At 48.8% G+C, this 13,155-nt stretch overlaps 1 protein-coding gene across 9 annotated transcripts in view; it reads left to right on the top strand.

Moving 5' to 3' along the window:
* The window catches only part of HDAC5 (histone deacetylase 5), a 962,367-nt gene that overhangs the window by 650,814 nt on the left and 298,398 nt on the right, over positions 1-13,155 (top strand). For all 9 annotated transcript variants that reach the window (XM_069237853.1, XM_069237857.1, XM_069237855.1 and 6 more), the window contains one exon: positions 1,731-2,024. In XM_069237853.1, coding sequence (XP_069093954.1) covers positions 1,731-2,024 — 294 coding nt within the window. The remainder of the gene's footprint in view (positions 1-1,730; positions 2,025-13,155) is intronic.

Below are 13,155 nucleotides of genomic sequence, written 5' to 3'. Positions count from 1 at the left end.
ATTGCTTTGTTTTCTATTCTAAGGTAGGGAATCTGCAACTAGAAGTCTCTATCAAATGAACAAGTTACTTACTTTCGGTAACAGGTTATCTGGTAGAGACAAATTCTAGTTGCATATTCCTTACTGATCCTCCCCGCATTGAGAACTGATTTCCAGGGCCCTAGTTCTGGCGCACCATTCTCAGTGTTCTTCATGGCTCCGCGCTACTGGCGTGGAAAGTCGTGAAAAGAAACTGACGTCAGCACACCAGAGTGGCACCGCAACATCATCACGGCGACAACAACACCAATAATGGACGCAGAGTCCGACCTACACCACCTGACAGCAAGCAAGGGTACTGCTTGAAGAAAAATCTCCGGATCCAGTCTGACGCCAGGGGAAATTCTAAGGTAGGGAACTGGCAACTAGAATATTTCTCTACCAGATCATTTGTTATCGAAGGTAAGTAACTTTTTCATTAGTAACACCTCCTCATTTCACTTTTTCTGGCAGTGTTTTAAGAAGACACTCATATCTTGCTTGCCTTTCCCCTAACTTCCTCAGTCCAGGCAGATGTAACAAGTTTGCACTCTGCCATCATGTACTGGAAGGCCATGTGCTGATTTATACTCCATTCTGCCAAACTACATTTATGTTCTGCATTACACTCCAAATTGTTCAGTTGCCCCTTTCTGCCCCATCACACTGCATTATTTTTGCTCCTGACATATCTGAGCTAATTTTGACAGTGAAGTGAGAAGTTCTATCCCTTTTTTCACTACCATCTTTTCAGCTTCTTGCTGCAACTGGAGAAATTAATTTCCAGCATCACCTCACTAATCACCTACTATACGGACATCAGGCAGGTGTATTCCTAATGTAAAAGAGGAGTGGGATGGAATGAGATGGCCTCACTTTTTTCACATACTATCTTCCCTCTTTCTTGCCCTGTACATTTGCCAACAGTGCCTTACTGTTTCAAAGCTCATCACACCATATTTCCTCCACTGGAATTTGCTTCACCTGAGATTTGCCCCTTCTCTGAGAATCTTGAAGAAGACTTACCAAACCTCTTTCCGCAACTTGAGAATTGATCATATGGCAGATACCACTTGAGGAAAAGTTCCTTTGGTTTCTGTTATACTGTTATGATTCCCAGACCTAGTCACATTAATATTTGTGCTATCAAGTACCAATAGATACTCCTTAGTACTGCTTTCATTTTAACTCACGTACACCCTGTTTAAAATAGGCTTCATGGACCACATGAGATGGTTATCTAGGGCAACATTATCTCCTTCTTTTGTCACTTTTGCGGCAGTTTTAGATTTGTTCATAAATTACAGCAAATCATATGACCAGAGCTCCTAAGTCCACAAACTTGATGCAGTATCTGCTAATGGCCATGTTTTTGATAGTTTCTTGCTTCCCTTGGGGTAACTTTTGATTGCAGTTGCACCCGTTCCCCCCTCCCCTTTTGTTGAAATTGGGGTCATCTTTGGGTTCGCAATCAGGATGGGCAAAAACACCCTGGGGGAGATTGTATCTTTTTTATTTTTAACTTTTTATCTGTTTGTGATGAACTTTAATATTTAAAAAAATATTAGAATGTAAAATTTAAGGATGGAAACCATTTTAGATTCAAAAGGATCAGTGTAAATTGTACTCTTTGCCTCATTGAGTTGTTTTCACAGGTCAATTTATTTATGTTCTTCACTACACTTATATTCAGTGCTTCTTTGGTCCTTCAGATTCTTACGAAGACTGGCGAGTTGACGCGGCAGCCCACCACATACCCCGAGGAGACAGAAGAGGAACTCACAGAGCAGCAGGAACTATTGGGTGACAAGGGGCCCCTCAGCCTTGGGCAGGGTGTCTTCCTGGTGGATGGTGGCACGGAGAGTGAGAGTACACAGGATGACTTGGAAGAGGAAGAGGAAGACGAGGACTGCATTCATTTAAAAGACGACACTGAAGAAAGAGCTGAAGATAGTGAAAACTCAGAACCCCTAGAGCGGGAAGACCTGAACCCTAACTTCAAGAGGGTAATTGTCCGGTGATTTAAATACATTGCTCTGTTTATCTTTAAGGAAAGCATATCACATGCAGAGGAAGGCTTTTTAGCACTTGTTTTTGAATGAAAGGTGTGTAGATAACCATAATTTCCCCCTAAATGCGTTCCTTTTGCACCACAAACACAGGTTAGCTCCATCCCTTTCTTCATACATGATTGCCCATCAGCTTGCCAAATGCTTCTAACATTAGGCATACTTGCATCAACTGCATACATATGTAGTCCTACATGATAATTACCATGTTCTGTCCCTGCAATACAGCCTTCTTTGAGACCCCAATGTCTTTTGCAAGCGACAGTTGTAGCCATCTCGTGAGCTGACGATCATAATTTCACTCTGCTTTGCTCTTAGGATCATTTGTATAGCCAAGCAAAATTGTTAGTCTTGAGTAACTCACTTGTATGATTTTGTTTTGCTAAAGGAGTAACTGATCTTGTATGCTACATAGTTATAGTGGTTGTTAAGGGATATGGTAGCATGTGTGCAACATTGTGTGTTATGCTTACATTCTCAGTCTTCATGACGAGTTTGGTGCACGTGTCCCAGTTTTGTCTGTTTTACTTTTAGTTGTTGCTCTCTGGGAAGGGGCCAGTACTCTTCACGTATTAGATGCTTCTCACTGCCTCAACTGTCTTGAAACAAGGTAGTCACATCAGTGTTCATATCAAGAGTATCAAGAGTCATTCTGCTTTCTGTGCCAACCATACTACATTGACAGAACAAAACTAATTCGAAAAGCAAAACAATTATTTATTGCTTTCCAAAAACCTCATACAGGAAATCCAATTTCTAAACAAGGCATTGCTAGATGGATAGTTAAGTGCATTCAAACCTGTTATCTTAAAGCAAACAGAGAACTGCCTATTACACCAAAGGCACACTCAACTAGAAAGAAAGGTGCTACCATGGCCTTTCTAGGAAATATTCCAATGACCGAAATATGTAAGGCAGCTACATGGTCTACGCCTCATACATTTACCAAACACTACTGTGTAGATGTGCTAACGGCACAACAAGCCACAGTAGGCCAAGCAGTACTACGAACATTGTTTCAAACAACTTCAACTCCTACAGGCTGAACCACCGCTTTTGGGGGGATAACTGCTTACTAGTCTATGCACAGCATGTGTATCTGCAGCTACACATGCCATCGAACGGAAAATGTCACTTGCCCAGTGTACATCTGTTCGTGGCATTAGTCGCTGCAGATTCACATGCGCCCACCCGCCTCCCCGGGAGCCTGTAGCCGTTTAGAAGTTGATCTTGAACATCTGTATATTTGTAAATATATTACTTTAAACTACATTATGTACATACGTATTCACTCCATTGCATGGGCACTATTACTAGCATATACAACTCCTACCTCACCCTCTGCAGGGAAAACAATCTAAGATGGAGTCGACGCCCATGCGCAATGGAGCCGAAATGGGAGGAGTCCCTCGATCTCGTGACTCGAAAAGACTTCTTCGAAGAAAAACAACTTGTAACACTCCGAGCCCAACACCAGATGGCGGGATGTGCACAGCATGTGAATCTGCAGCGACTAATGCCACGAACAGATGTACACTGGGTAAGTGACATTTTCCATATATATATATATATATATATATATATATATGTGTTTGATGGCATGTGTAGCTGCAGATACACATGCTGTGCATTATCCTGCCATCTAGTGTTGGGCTCGGAGTGTTACAAGTTGTTTTTCTTCGAAGAAGTCTTTTCGAGTCACAAGACCGAGGGACTCCTCCCTTTCGGCTCCATTGCGCATGGGCGTCGACTCCATCTTAGATTGTTTTCTTTCCACCATCGGGTTCGGACGTGTTCCTCTTCGCTCCGTATTTCGGTTCGGAAAAGATAGTTATCCATCGGAAAATTCTACGGTATTGTTTGCGCTCGGTACCAGGTTAGTGCTAGAACATAGACACCGAAGAAAGAAGAGCTCCGGCGGCCCTTCGGGGCTTCCACTCCTCGGCGGGGCCTGGTCGGCCCGACCTCGTCCATCTTCAAACCTCATGGACCGGACCCCTTCCACTTCTGCCCCAACTGCCACGCAAAATATCCTTATACAGACAAACACTTGGTCTGTAATCTGTGTTTGTCCCCCGAACACAAAGAGGATACTTGCGAGGCCTGTCGGGCATTTCAATCCAAGAAAACACTGCGGGATCGAAGAGCTCGAAGATTCCAGATGGCGTCGACACCGGCCAGGCACACCGACATCGAAGTAAGAGGAGAGATTCTCCATTCGAGATTCGGACTCGGACGAGTCAGAGAGCGAGCAGCCGAAGACGTAACAAACCGTGAGTAAACCAGCCCCGGTAAAAACTCACACCAAAATAATGAAGGCCAAGGGGACGCCACTGCCAACAGGCCATGGCTTAACCCGAAAACACGGTGACCAAACATCGGCACCGAAAAAGGCCTCCCAGCAGCCGAAGACATCCGACTCCGGTCGAGATACCGCCTCTGACCAGACTCTGCACCGAGAGTTCGGCACCCCGAAAGTCAAAAAAGTTTCCTCGGAGCCAAAAAAGACTATCAAAAAGATTTTGGTGCCGAAACATGCGGCCTCGGAGCCGAAACAAGGCTCCTATGCAGAGAAACAAGGCCTTTCAAAACAATTACAAGGTCACCGATTTGAACAAGAACTGGGCATGCTAGAGCCAGGCCATACCCAGAGGAGGCTGCATATACAAAAAGACACAGGGAGAATCAGAACTCTTCCTCCAATAAAGATGAAGCGCAAGCTCGCATTCCAAGAGGCGGAAATGCACCACCACGGTTCTCGCCACAGCAATCGCCAACACAGTCGCCACATCTGTCCCCGGTAGCAACACCCCCAATGTTGCAGTCACCAACACACACAGGGATGAGCCAAGATGACCCGGATGCATGGGATTTGTATGATGCATTGGTCTCAGACAATAGTCCTGATTGCTACCCGGCAAGGCCGTCACCACCTGAGGACAGTACCACATACATTCAGGTGGTTTCAAGGGCAGCTACATTTCATAATGTAGCATTGCATGCAGAGCCTATAGAGGACGACTTTTTGTTCAACACCCTGCCATCTACGCACAGCCAATACCAAAGCTTGCCAATGCTGCCAGCCATGTTAAAACATGCCAAACAGGTGTTTCAGGACCCTGTCAAAGGCAGAGCCATCACGCCTAGGCTGGAGAGGAAATATAAACCTCCCCCTAGCGACCCTGTATATATCACACAACAGTTAACTCCTGATTCTGTGGTAGTAGGAGCAGCCCGGAAAAGGGCAAACCCACAGACTTCTGGAGAGGCACCACCGCCCGACAAAGAAAGTCGGAAATTCGATGCAGCAGGCAAGAGGGTGGCAGCACAGGCAGCCAATCAGTGGCGAATTGCCAATTCTCAAGCTCTGTTGGCACGATACGACAGGGCACATTGGGATGAAATGCAACATCTCATTCAGCACCTTCCCAAAGAGTTCCATAAATGTGCCCAACACGTTGAGGAGGGCCAAGCTATCTCGAACAACCAAATAAGGTCGGCTATGGACTCAGCAGACACGGCGGCGAGGACAGTGAACACAGCAGTAACCAGTCGTAGACACGCATGGTTACGAACCTCCGGATTTAAGCCAGAAATCCAGCAGGCTATGCTGAATATGCCCTTCAACGAACAACAATTGTTTGGGCCGGAGGTGGATACGGCGATAAAAAAACTGAAAAAAGACACGTACACGGCCAAAGCCATGGGCGCGCTCTACTCCCCACAGAGCAGAGGCACTTTTAGGAAGCTGCACTTTAGAGGGGGTTTTCGGGCCCAAACCACAGAGCCTTGCACCTCACAAGTCAGACCCACATATCAGGGCCAGTATCAGAGAGGAGGTTTTCAAGGACAATATCGGGGTGGACAGTTCCCTAAAACAAGAGGGAAATTCCAGAGCCCAAAAACCCCACAAACCAAACAGTGACTTCAATGTCACAAATCCCCACCACACAACACCAGTGGGGGGGAGACTTAAAGATTATTACCACAACTGGGAACATATAACTACGGAAGCGTGGGTCCTAGCCCTTATCTAACATGGTTATTGCATAGAATTCCTGCATTTGCCACCAGATGTGCCTCCAAGAGCACACAATATGTCCAAACAACACTTAGTCCTGAAAGAGACAAACAAACAAAAAGAAGCAATAGAACTAGTACCAAACCATCTAAAAGGAACAGGTGTTTACTCCCTGTATTTCCTAATTCCAAAAAAGAACAAAACACTGAGACCCATATTAGACCTCAGAACACTGAATCTTTACATCAAATCAGATCACTTTCACATGGTGACACTTCAAGACGTGATTCCCTTGCTCAAACAACAGGACTACATGTCAACATTAGATCTCAAGGATGCTTATTTCCACATACCCATACATCCTTCCCACAGGAAATACTTGAGGTTTGTAATCCAAGGGGTGCATTACCAATTCAAAGTGTTACCATTCGGCATAACAACAGCCCCAAGGGTATTCACAAAATGCCTTGCAGTAGTAGCCGCTCACATCAGGAGACAGCACATGCACGTATTCCCTTACTTAGACGATTGGTTAATAAAAACCAGCACTACGCAACAGTGTCTTCTACACATAAAATACGTCATAGAAACCCTTCACAAATTAGGGTTCTCTATAAACTACCAAAAATCACATCTACAACCATGCCAAATACAACAATACTTAGGAGCAACAATCAACACACAAAAGGGGATTGCCACTCCAAGTCCACAAAGGGTACAAGCCTTCCAAAATGTAATACTAAACATGTACGGGGAGTGGCCAAAATGGCAGCCGGGACGGAAGCTTGAGTCAGAGCTCTGACCCGAGCCTACTAGAAAATATCCTGCCGTGCGCTCCCAGGCGGCCGAGCGGGGGGGGGGGGGGCGGTGCAGGCACCCAGCAGCCCCCAGGAGTGATCTGCGGTCGTCCGCGTCGCCGTGGGAACCGGGCGAAGGAGCGGGCCGCGGAGGAGCTGGTGGCCGTGCCGATGCAGCACACCAAGTAAGGCGGGGCTGACTCGGAGCCGGCCCCGGAGGATCCCAACCCGGGTCGGCGATTCAGTCCGGGGGAGGGCCCCCCCACCGGATCGCGGAGCCTGCTGTGGAGAGGGGGTTGGCGCGCTGCTCCCCCTCTCCCCCCTTGCGTTTAAACTGCCGGCAGAGAGCCTTGCCGGCTGCCGCTCCACAACGGGAGGAGCGGCATCAGGAAACACTGCCCGACCCGGGGATTGACTGTCGGCAACTGCCGCGGAGCCCCCTGCGTGAGGTGGGGCAGGCTTCGGAGGAGGGGGGCTTCCCTCTCCGCCCTCCCCCCCCCGACTTTGGCTGTAGGGCGGATTGCGTTGGGCCCCCCCCCTCTCCTGCACACACGGAGGGGGAAGTGGGGACAAAAATAAACAAATAAATTTGAAAAATAAGGAAAAAAAAATAAAAACGGCGGCACGGACAATAGGGGATAGGGTCAAGACCCCTGTGCAGACCTCAGCGACTGCAGTTGTCAGCTGCCAAAGGTTGAGGTGAAGACCGTGGGCACACCTACCAGCAGGCTGGCAATACCAGAAGCAGCAGAGCAGGGCACCTTTCTCACAGAGAACGCAACACACCACACAGCAGCACCCCATACGGAGAACTAAGGTGGTCGAGTGCCCCTGTGTGATCATAAAGGACTGCGAGACCCGAGGTGCTGCAGGCAGAGGGAGCTGGAAGATTGTGCTGAAAAATTATCCCCGCCACCCCCCCCCTCTGTTTCGAGCGCAGTGAGTACTGTAGGCCGGGCTGGTTCTGATACGCGGGGATCTCAGCTGAGGGCCACGGCGCGCAACCACGCTGCTCCGCTGATTGCGAGCAGCCTTCTAAGTGCACACAATGGCTGGAAGAACTAAATCTGCAAAAAACCAAGACCGACTCACATTGGGTCATTCCACAAGTGACCAGCAGCTGGCACCGACTCTACAAGCACTGGAAACCACACTACAGGCCCACTAAACCCAATTTGAAAAAGTATTACAAGCAATAATGGACACTAAAACCTCTCTGGAGAGCAGGATAGACTCAGTATCACAAGACCTAAATTTGCTTAGAGTGGACCATCGTAACTTGGCAGAGAGAGTGAAGTCAACGGAATCGGAGCTAAAAGAATTGAACCCCTCGGTCTTGGCTAACCAAAAACAACTACAACGGCTGGATGCAGAGGTAAAAATACTATGGCGCCGCGCCGAAGAGGCGGAAAGCAGATCCCGGCGCAACAACGTCCGCTTCCCGGGATTCCCCGAAAAGCCAACAGAGCAGAATATAGAAATAATTTTGGAGCAATGGCTGACAGAGGAGGTATTAAGTGGGACTCCGTCGAGGTTTTTCTCTGTGGAAAGGGCACACAGGGTACCAGGGAGACCCCGGGTCAACCACCCAGACCTCTGATTGCGAGACTTTTAAATTACAGAGACCGCAACTTAATTCTACAGCAATTCCGTAGCAAAGGCCCATTTCGATACGAGGCCTCAGAAATCAACGCTTATCCAGACTTCACTCAGGAGGTGCAGAGACAGCGCAGTTCATTTGTAAAAATCAAACAACGCCTCCGTGAGCACAACATTAAATACGCCCTGCTGTTCCCCGCAAAGCTGAGAGTAATATCAGACGAGCGCACCCACGTATTCAACTCTCCCGAAGATGCTTGGACGTGGCTGCACGCCAAGGGCTTGGCGCAAACCAAATCCGGAATAGATGAAGGAGAGGAATGGCTACCCGCCCCAGCGCGGATGCGCGCCAAGAAAAAAAACAAGTGCCAGCCCACTGAACAACAGGCAGCTGAGGAAAGGGCAAAGGCCTTGAAAGAAACTCCTCTGCACACGCAAAACACCTTTGGGGCACTGCAGGAGGCCTCGACGGACAGCCCAGATTCCGATTCGACCTGCTCGGCCTCCACGCTCACAGAGTCACCTGCGGGACCGAAGCTCACGCCTCGAACAGCAGACGAACTGTAGCCGTGGGACGCCGGGTGCCCCCCTATGCCCCCCTCTTCTCTTGCTTCCCCCCCCCCCGGCGGAGGGGAGCGACGAACCTGCAAGGAGGTACAGATAAACTTTACGCGTGCCTGCACGCTGAAGAACTCTACTAAGGCCTTTGAGAATCCTCTGACTATTCAGCTGCTTCTACTGAAGAGTAGGTTTAATGGCGGTGGCCGTCCTGTCGTGGGTGAGGGGGCCGACCCAGGAGCGCCCAGATGTACATGCAGTCTATGGCGGCGGAAAGTTGTGGGCCCCACACGTGAGCCGCAACTGGTCGCTAACATGGCTGCCCCTCAGGTATCCATATGGACGCAAAGTTTGTTATGTATTAATGTGTTTGGTAGCTTGAACTCAGTTAATAAGTTGGGGTTGAGTGTCAGTAGGGGGAGTATATGGGGATTAATAGTTAAGTCGAATATTAAAGGTCAACATATAACACTGGTAATACTGCTAGCGATGTCACATTTGAGTACACACCTAATCGGGCTGGAGGGAACACAAGAGCACACAGACAATAGCTGGGGGATACGGACAGGCGCTACACATAACGCGAAATGGCGTTAAACGCTAATCTCTCTCTGCATAAATATGATATTATTACGTGGAACGTGAGAGGCCTGGGCGCCCCAAGCAAAAGAACCCGTGTATATGATCGCCTCAGACGCCAGGGCGCACATATAGCTATACTACAGGAGACACACTGCCTGGAACCTGACTTGCGGGAACTACGAGAAAGATGGGGCAGACAAGTGGTGGGCACAACGTACTCGGCATTCGCCAGGGGAGTGCGGATTTGGATAGCAAGCGGGGTTCCCTTTGTCCAAACCTCACAGACAAGGGGGCAGATATGTGGTAATAGAGGGGCACCTAGACGGGAAGCAACTGTCAATAATTGGCATTTATGCTCCCAACAGCGCGATAGTTGAATTTCTGGGCACACTCACCCCAGCATTATTAGCACACCCTGACGCCCCAGCTATCTGGGGGGGCGACTTTAATAGCATTCCGAACACAGGATTAGACAGGTCAACCTCTACCCTGAAAGCAATACCAAATAGAACAGCTAGAAGCCCCTTACTTAATTGGGCGGCAGACATGAGAATATTTGACATATGGCGCACAAAACACCCCCAGCAGAGGGAATACTCATTTTACTCAATACCTCACAAGGTACACACAAGGATAGACATAGTATGGGGGACCCTGGATATCTGCAACCTGATGAACAAGTCAGAATATCTGGCCAAAACATTATCCGATCACTCTCCACTTAAAATAACTCTGAACTGGGGCAGCGGATGCTCGCAGATCCCCACTTGGCGAATGCAGGGTGAGGCCCTCCAGGACCAGGCGTTTAGGGAAGGATTAAATGCAGCAGTAAGGCAGTATTGGGAGATCAACGAGGAATCCACCAGCTCCAGAGCGTCAGAATGGGAGGCACACAAGGTCGTAGTCAGGGGGTATTGCATTTCAACCAGCTGGGGAGTTAGGCGCACGCTACATGCGGAAATAAATAAGCTAGAAAAGGAACTGGGGGGAAATAGAAAAAGCGGTAGCAAATAATATGACTCCATACACAGCGCTAAAAGAGACACGAACAAAATATAACGAAGCAGACGTACCATAAATACCGTTTAATGCACCTACATTCAGAGGGCGATAGGTCTGGCAGATTGCTGGCGTGGCTCCTCCGAGAAAACCGGCAGCGATCCCCCATAGGGACTATAAAGGGATCTGCAGGCAAAATGCTCACCACACAGAAAGAGATTAACGGGGCGTTCAGGGAATATTACACAAACTTATACACCAAACGCACAACATGCACACCTCTACAACTACAGAATTTCCTAGCGGGCTTCCCAATGGCGCAATTATCACTGATAGACAGGCAGACCCTAGAGGCTCCATTGACACTGGAAGAGTTAGATAGAGCAGTGTCGCAGATGCCCAGGAATAAAGCCCCGGGAACAGATGGACTTCCAATAGAATATTACTCCACATATTCTACACACTTGAAGCAGCACTTGCTAAAAGTGTTTGAGGAGGCATGGTCGAACAAAACTCTACCTCCAACATTAAATGAGGCAATGGTGGTGGTCCTCCCTAAACAGGGGGGCGATCCCTCCGATGTTAAATCGTACAGGCCACTATCCCTCCTGAACCTAGACTGTAAAATATTAGGCAAAATCTTGGCTAACAGGTTGGCACCCCTAATTCATATGGTGATACATGAAGAACAAAATGGCTTCATTCCAAAACGCAACACCTCCCTAAACATCCGCAGGCTCCTGGGGGTACTGGGCGACACCCCCCCGGAGGAACATGAAGAGATGGTACTGTCGTTGGATATCGAGAAGGCGTTCGACACTCTGGAGTGGGACTTCCTGTTCGCCACTATGCAGGGCATGGGAATAGGGCCTATTTATATACAATGGGTACAGACGCTGTACGCCAGACCACAAGCCAGGGTAAAAACAGGCGGGGTTATATCCGAGAGTTTCTCGATCACAAGAGGCACTAGACAGGGTTGTCCCCTGTCCCCCCTGTTGTTTGCCATGACGATGGAGCCGCTGGCTACCCGAATACGTGCTATGCAAGAGAGCTGGGGAGTGGTCAGGAGCGGGCTACACCACAGTATATCACTGGACACAGATGATGCACTAGTATACTTGCGGAACGGGACCGAGATAATATCCTTAGTAATGTCACTCCTGACCGAGTATGGGGACTTATCTGGACTGGTAGTGAACTGGGATAAATCGTGTATATTTCTGCTAACTAGATGGTCACCAGTAAGAAAAGAGAACGCCCCGACTGGCCGCTTAAAATGGTGCTTCGAAACATTCAAATATCTGGGGGTGCACATATACCATAAAAATGAGGACCTTAGAGATGGGAACCGAGGGAGAGCTCTGGCCTCTATGAAGGGATCCCTGCGGTTCTGGACCAAACTCCCACTTTCGCCCCTGGGCAGAGTGGCAGTGGCAAATATGCTATTGCTGCCAAGGCTACTATATTACTTCGCGGCACTGCCACTTTGGGTCCCCAGGAGCTTTTTCAGAGATCTGAATGCAGTATTGCTGCAGCTCATCTGGGGCGGAGGCAGGACGAGGGTCGCACTCAGCACACTGCAATACCCGCTCGCTGCGGGAGGGCTATGGGCTCCCAACTTCGAACTTTACTATGCGGCTGCACAGCTACAGTGGATACTGAATTGGTTGCATAGGCCAACACAGGCGGAGTCCATGTGGATCCGGGGGCGGTTAAACGGGACACCACTGATCACGTGGTTAATGAACAAAATTCCTAGAGGGGGACTCGGCAACCTGCTGATGGCAGTAGCTCACATGTGCTGGCAAAGGTACATACAAAAGGGCCACAAAGCAATTCCATACTCGCCGCTCCTCCCACTGGAATCGATCCCGGGCTGGGTTGACGCAGCTGGACCACACTCACTTAAGCCGTGGACCGAGGCTGGAATAACAGTGGTTGGGGGCTGCTTTGAGGAAGGGAAACTGATGTCATTTGAGTCCATTCAGGCCCTTACGGCGGTGAGCCCCGGGTACTTCCTGTCCTACTATGCCATAAGCCACCTAATTAAAAAGACGTGGTCGGCTGGGGACGGGGAGCCACTGTGTTCTCCCACGCTGCACCATATGCTGCAATTTGACGATCAAACAAAAATAGTGACACACTTATACAAAACCCTGAACAAACCCCCTGAGCCCATTCTGGATAGAACGAGAGAAAGGTGGAACACAGTACTCACTGACCAGATAACGCAAACGTAATGGCCAAAAGCCCTCTATCACACTCGGGGGGTATCCAGAAACCCTAGGTTCCGCTTCACGCAATTCAATTACACACACCAAGCATACCTGTCCCCAGCCAGGATTCACCGTATGTTCCCTGGCTCGATGTAGGCCTGCCCGCGATGTGATGCTTTAGAAGCACACTTCTACCATATGGTATGGGAGTGTGCACACATATATAGGGAATGGAGCGGAGTGGTAGAAGAAGTAGCCGAACTAACAGGATTGACACTTGCAGTAGACCCCAG

The sequence above is a fragment of the Pleurodeles waltl genome, chromosome 6 (genome assembly GCF_031143425.1).
Source record: "Pleurodeles waltl isolate 20211129_DDA chromosome 6, aPleWal1.hap1.20221129, whole genome shotgun sequence".
Classification (NCBI taxonomy): domain Eukaryota; kingdom Metazoa; phylum Chordata; class Amphibia; order Caudata; family Salamandridae; genus Pleurodeles; species Pleurodeles waltl.
This window is presented reverse-complemented; position numbering and strand designations above follow the sequence as displayed.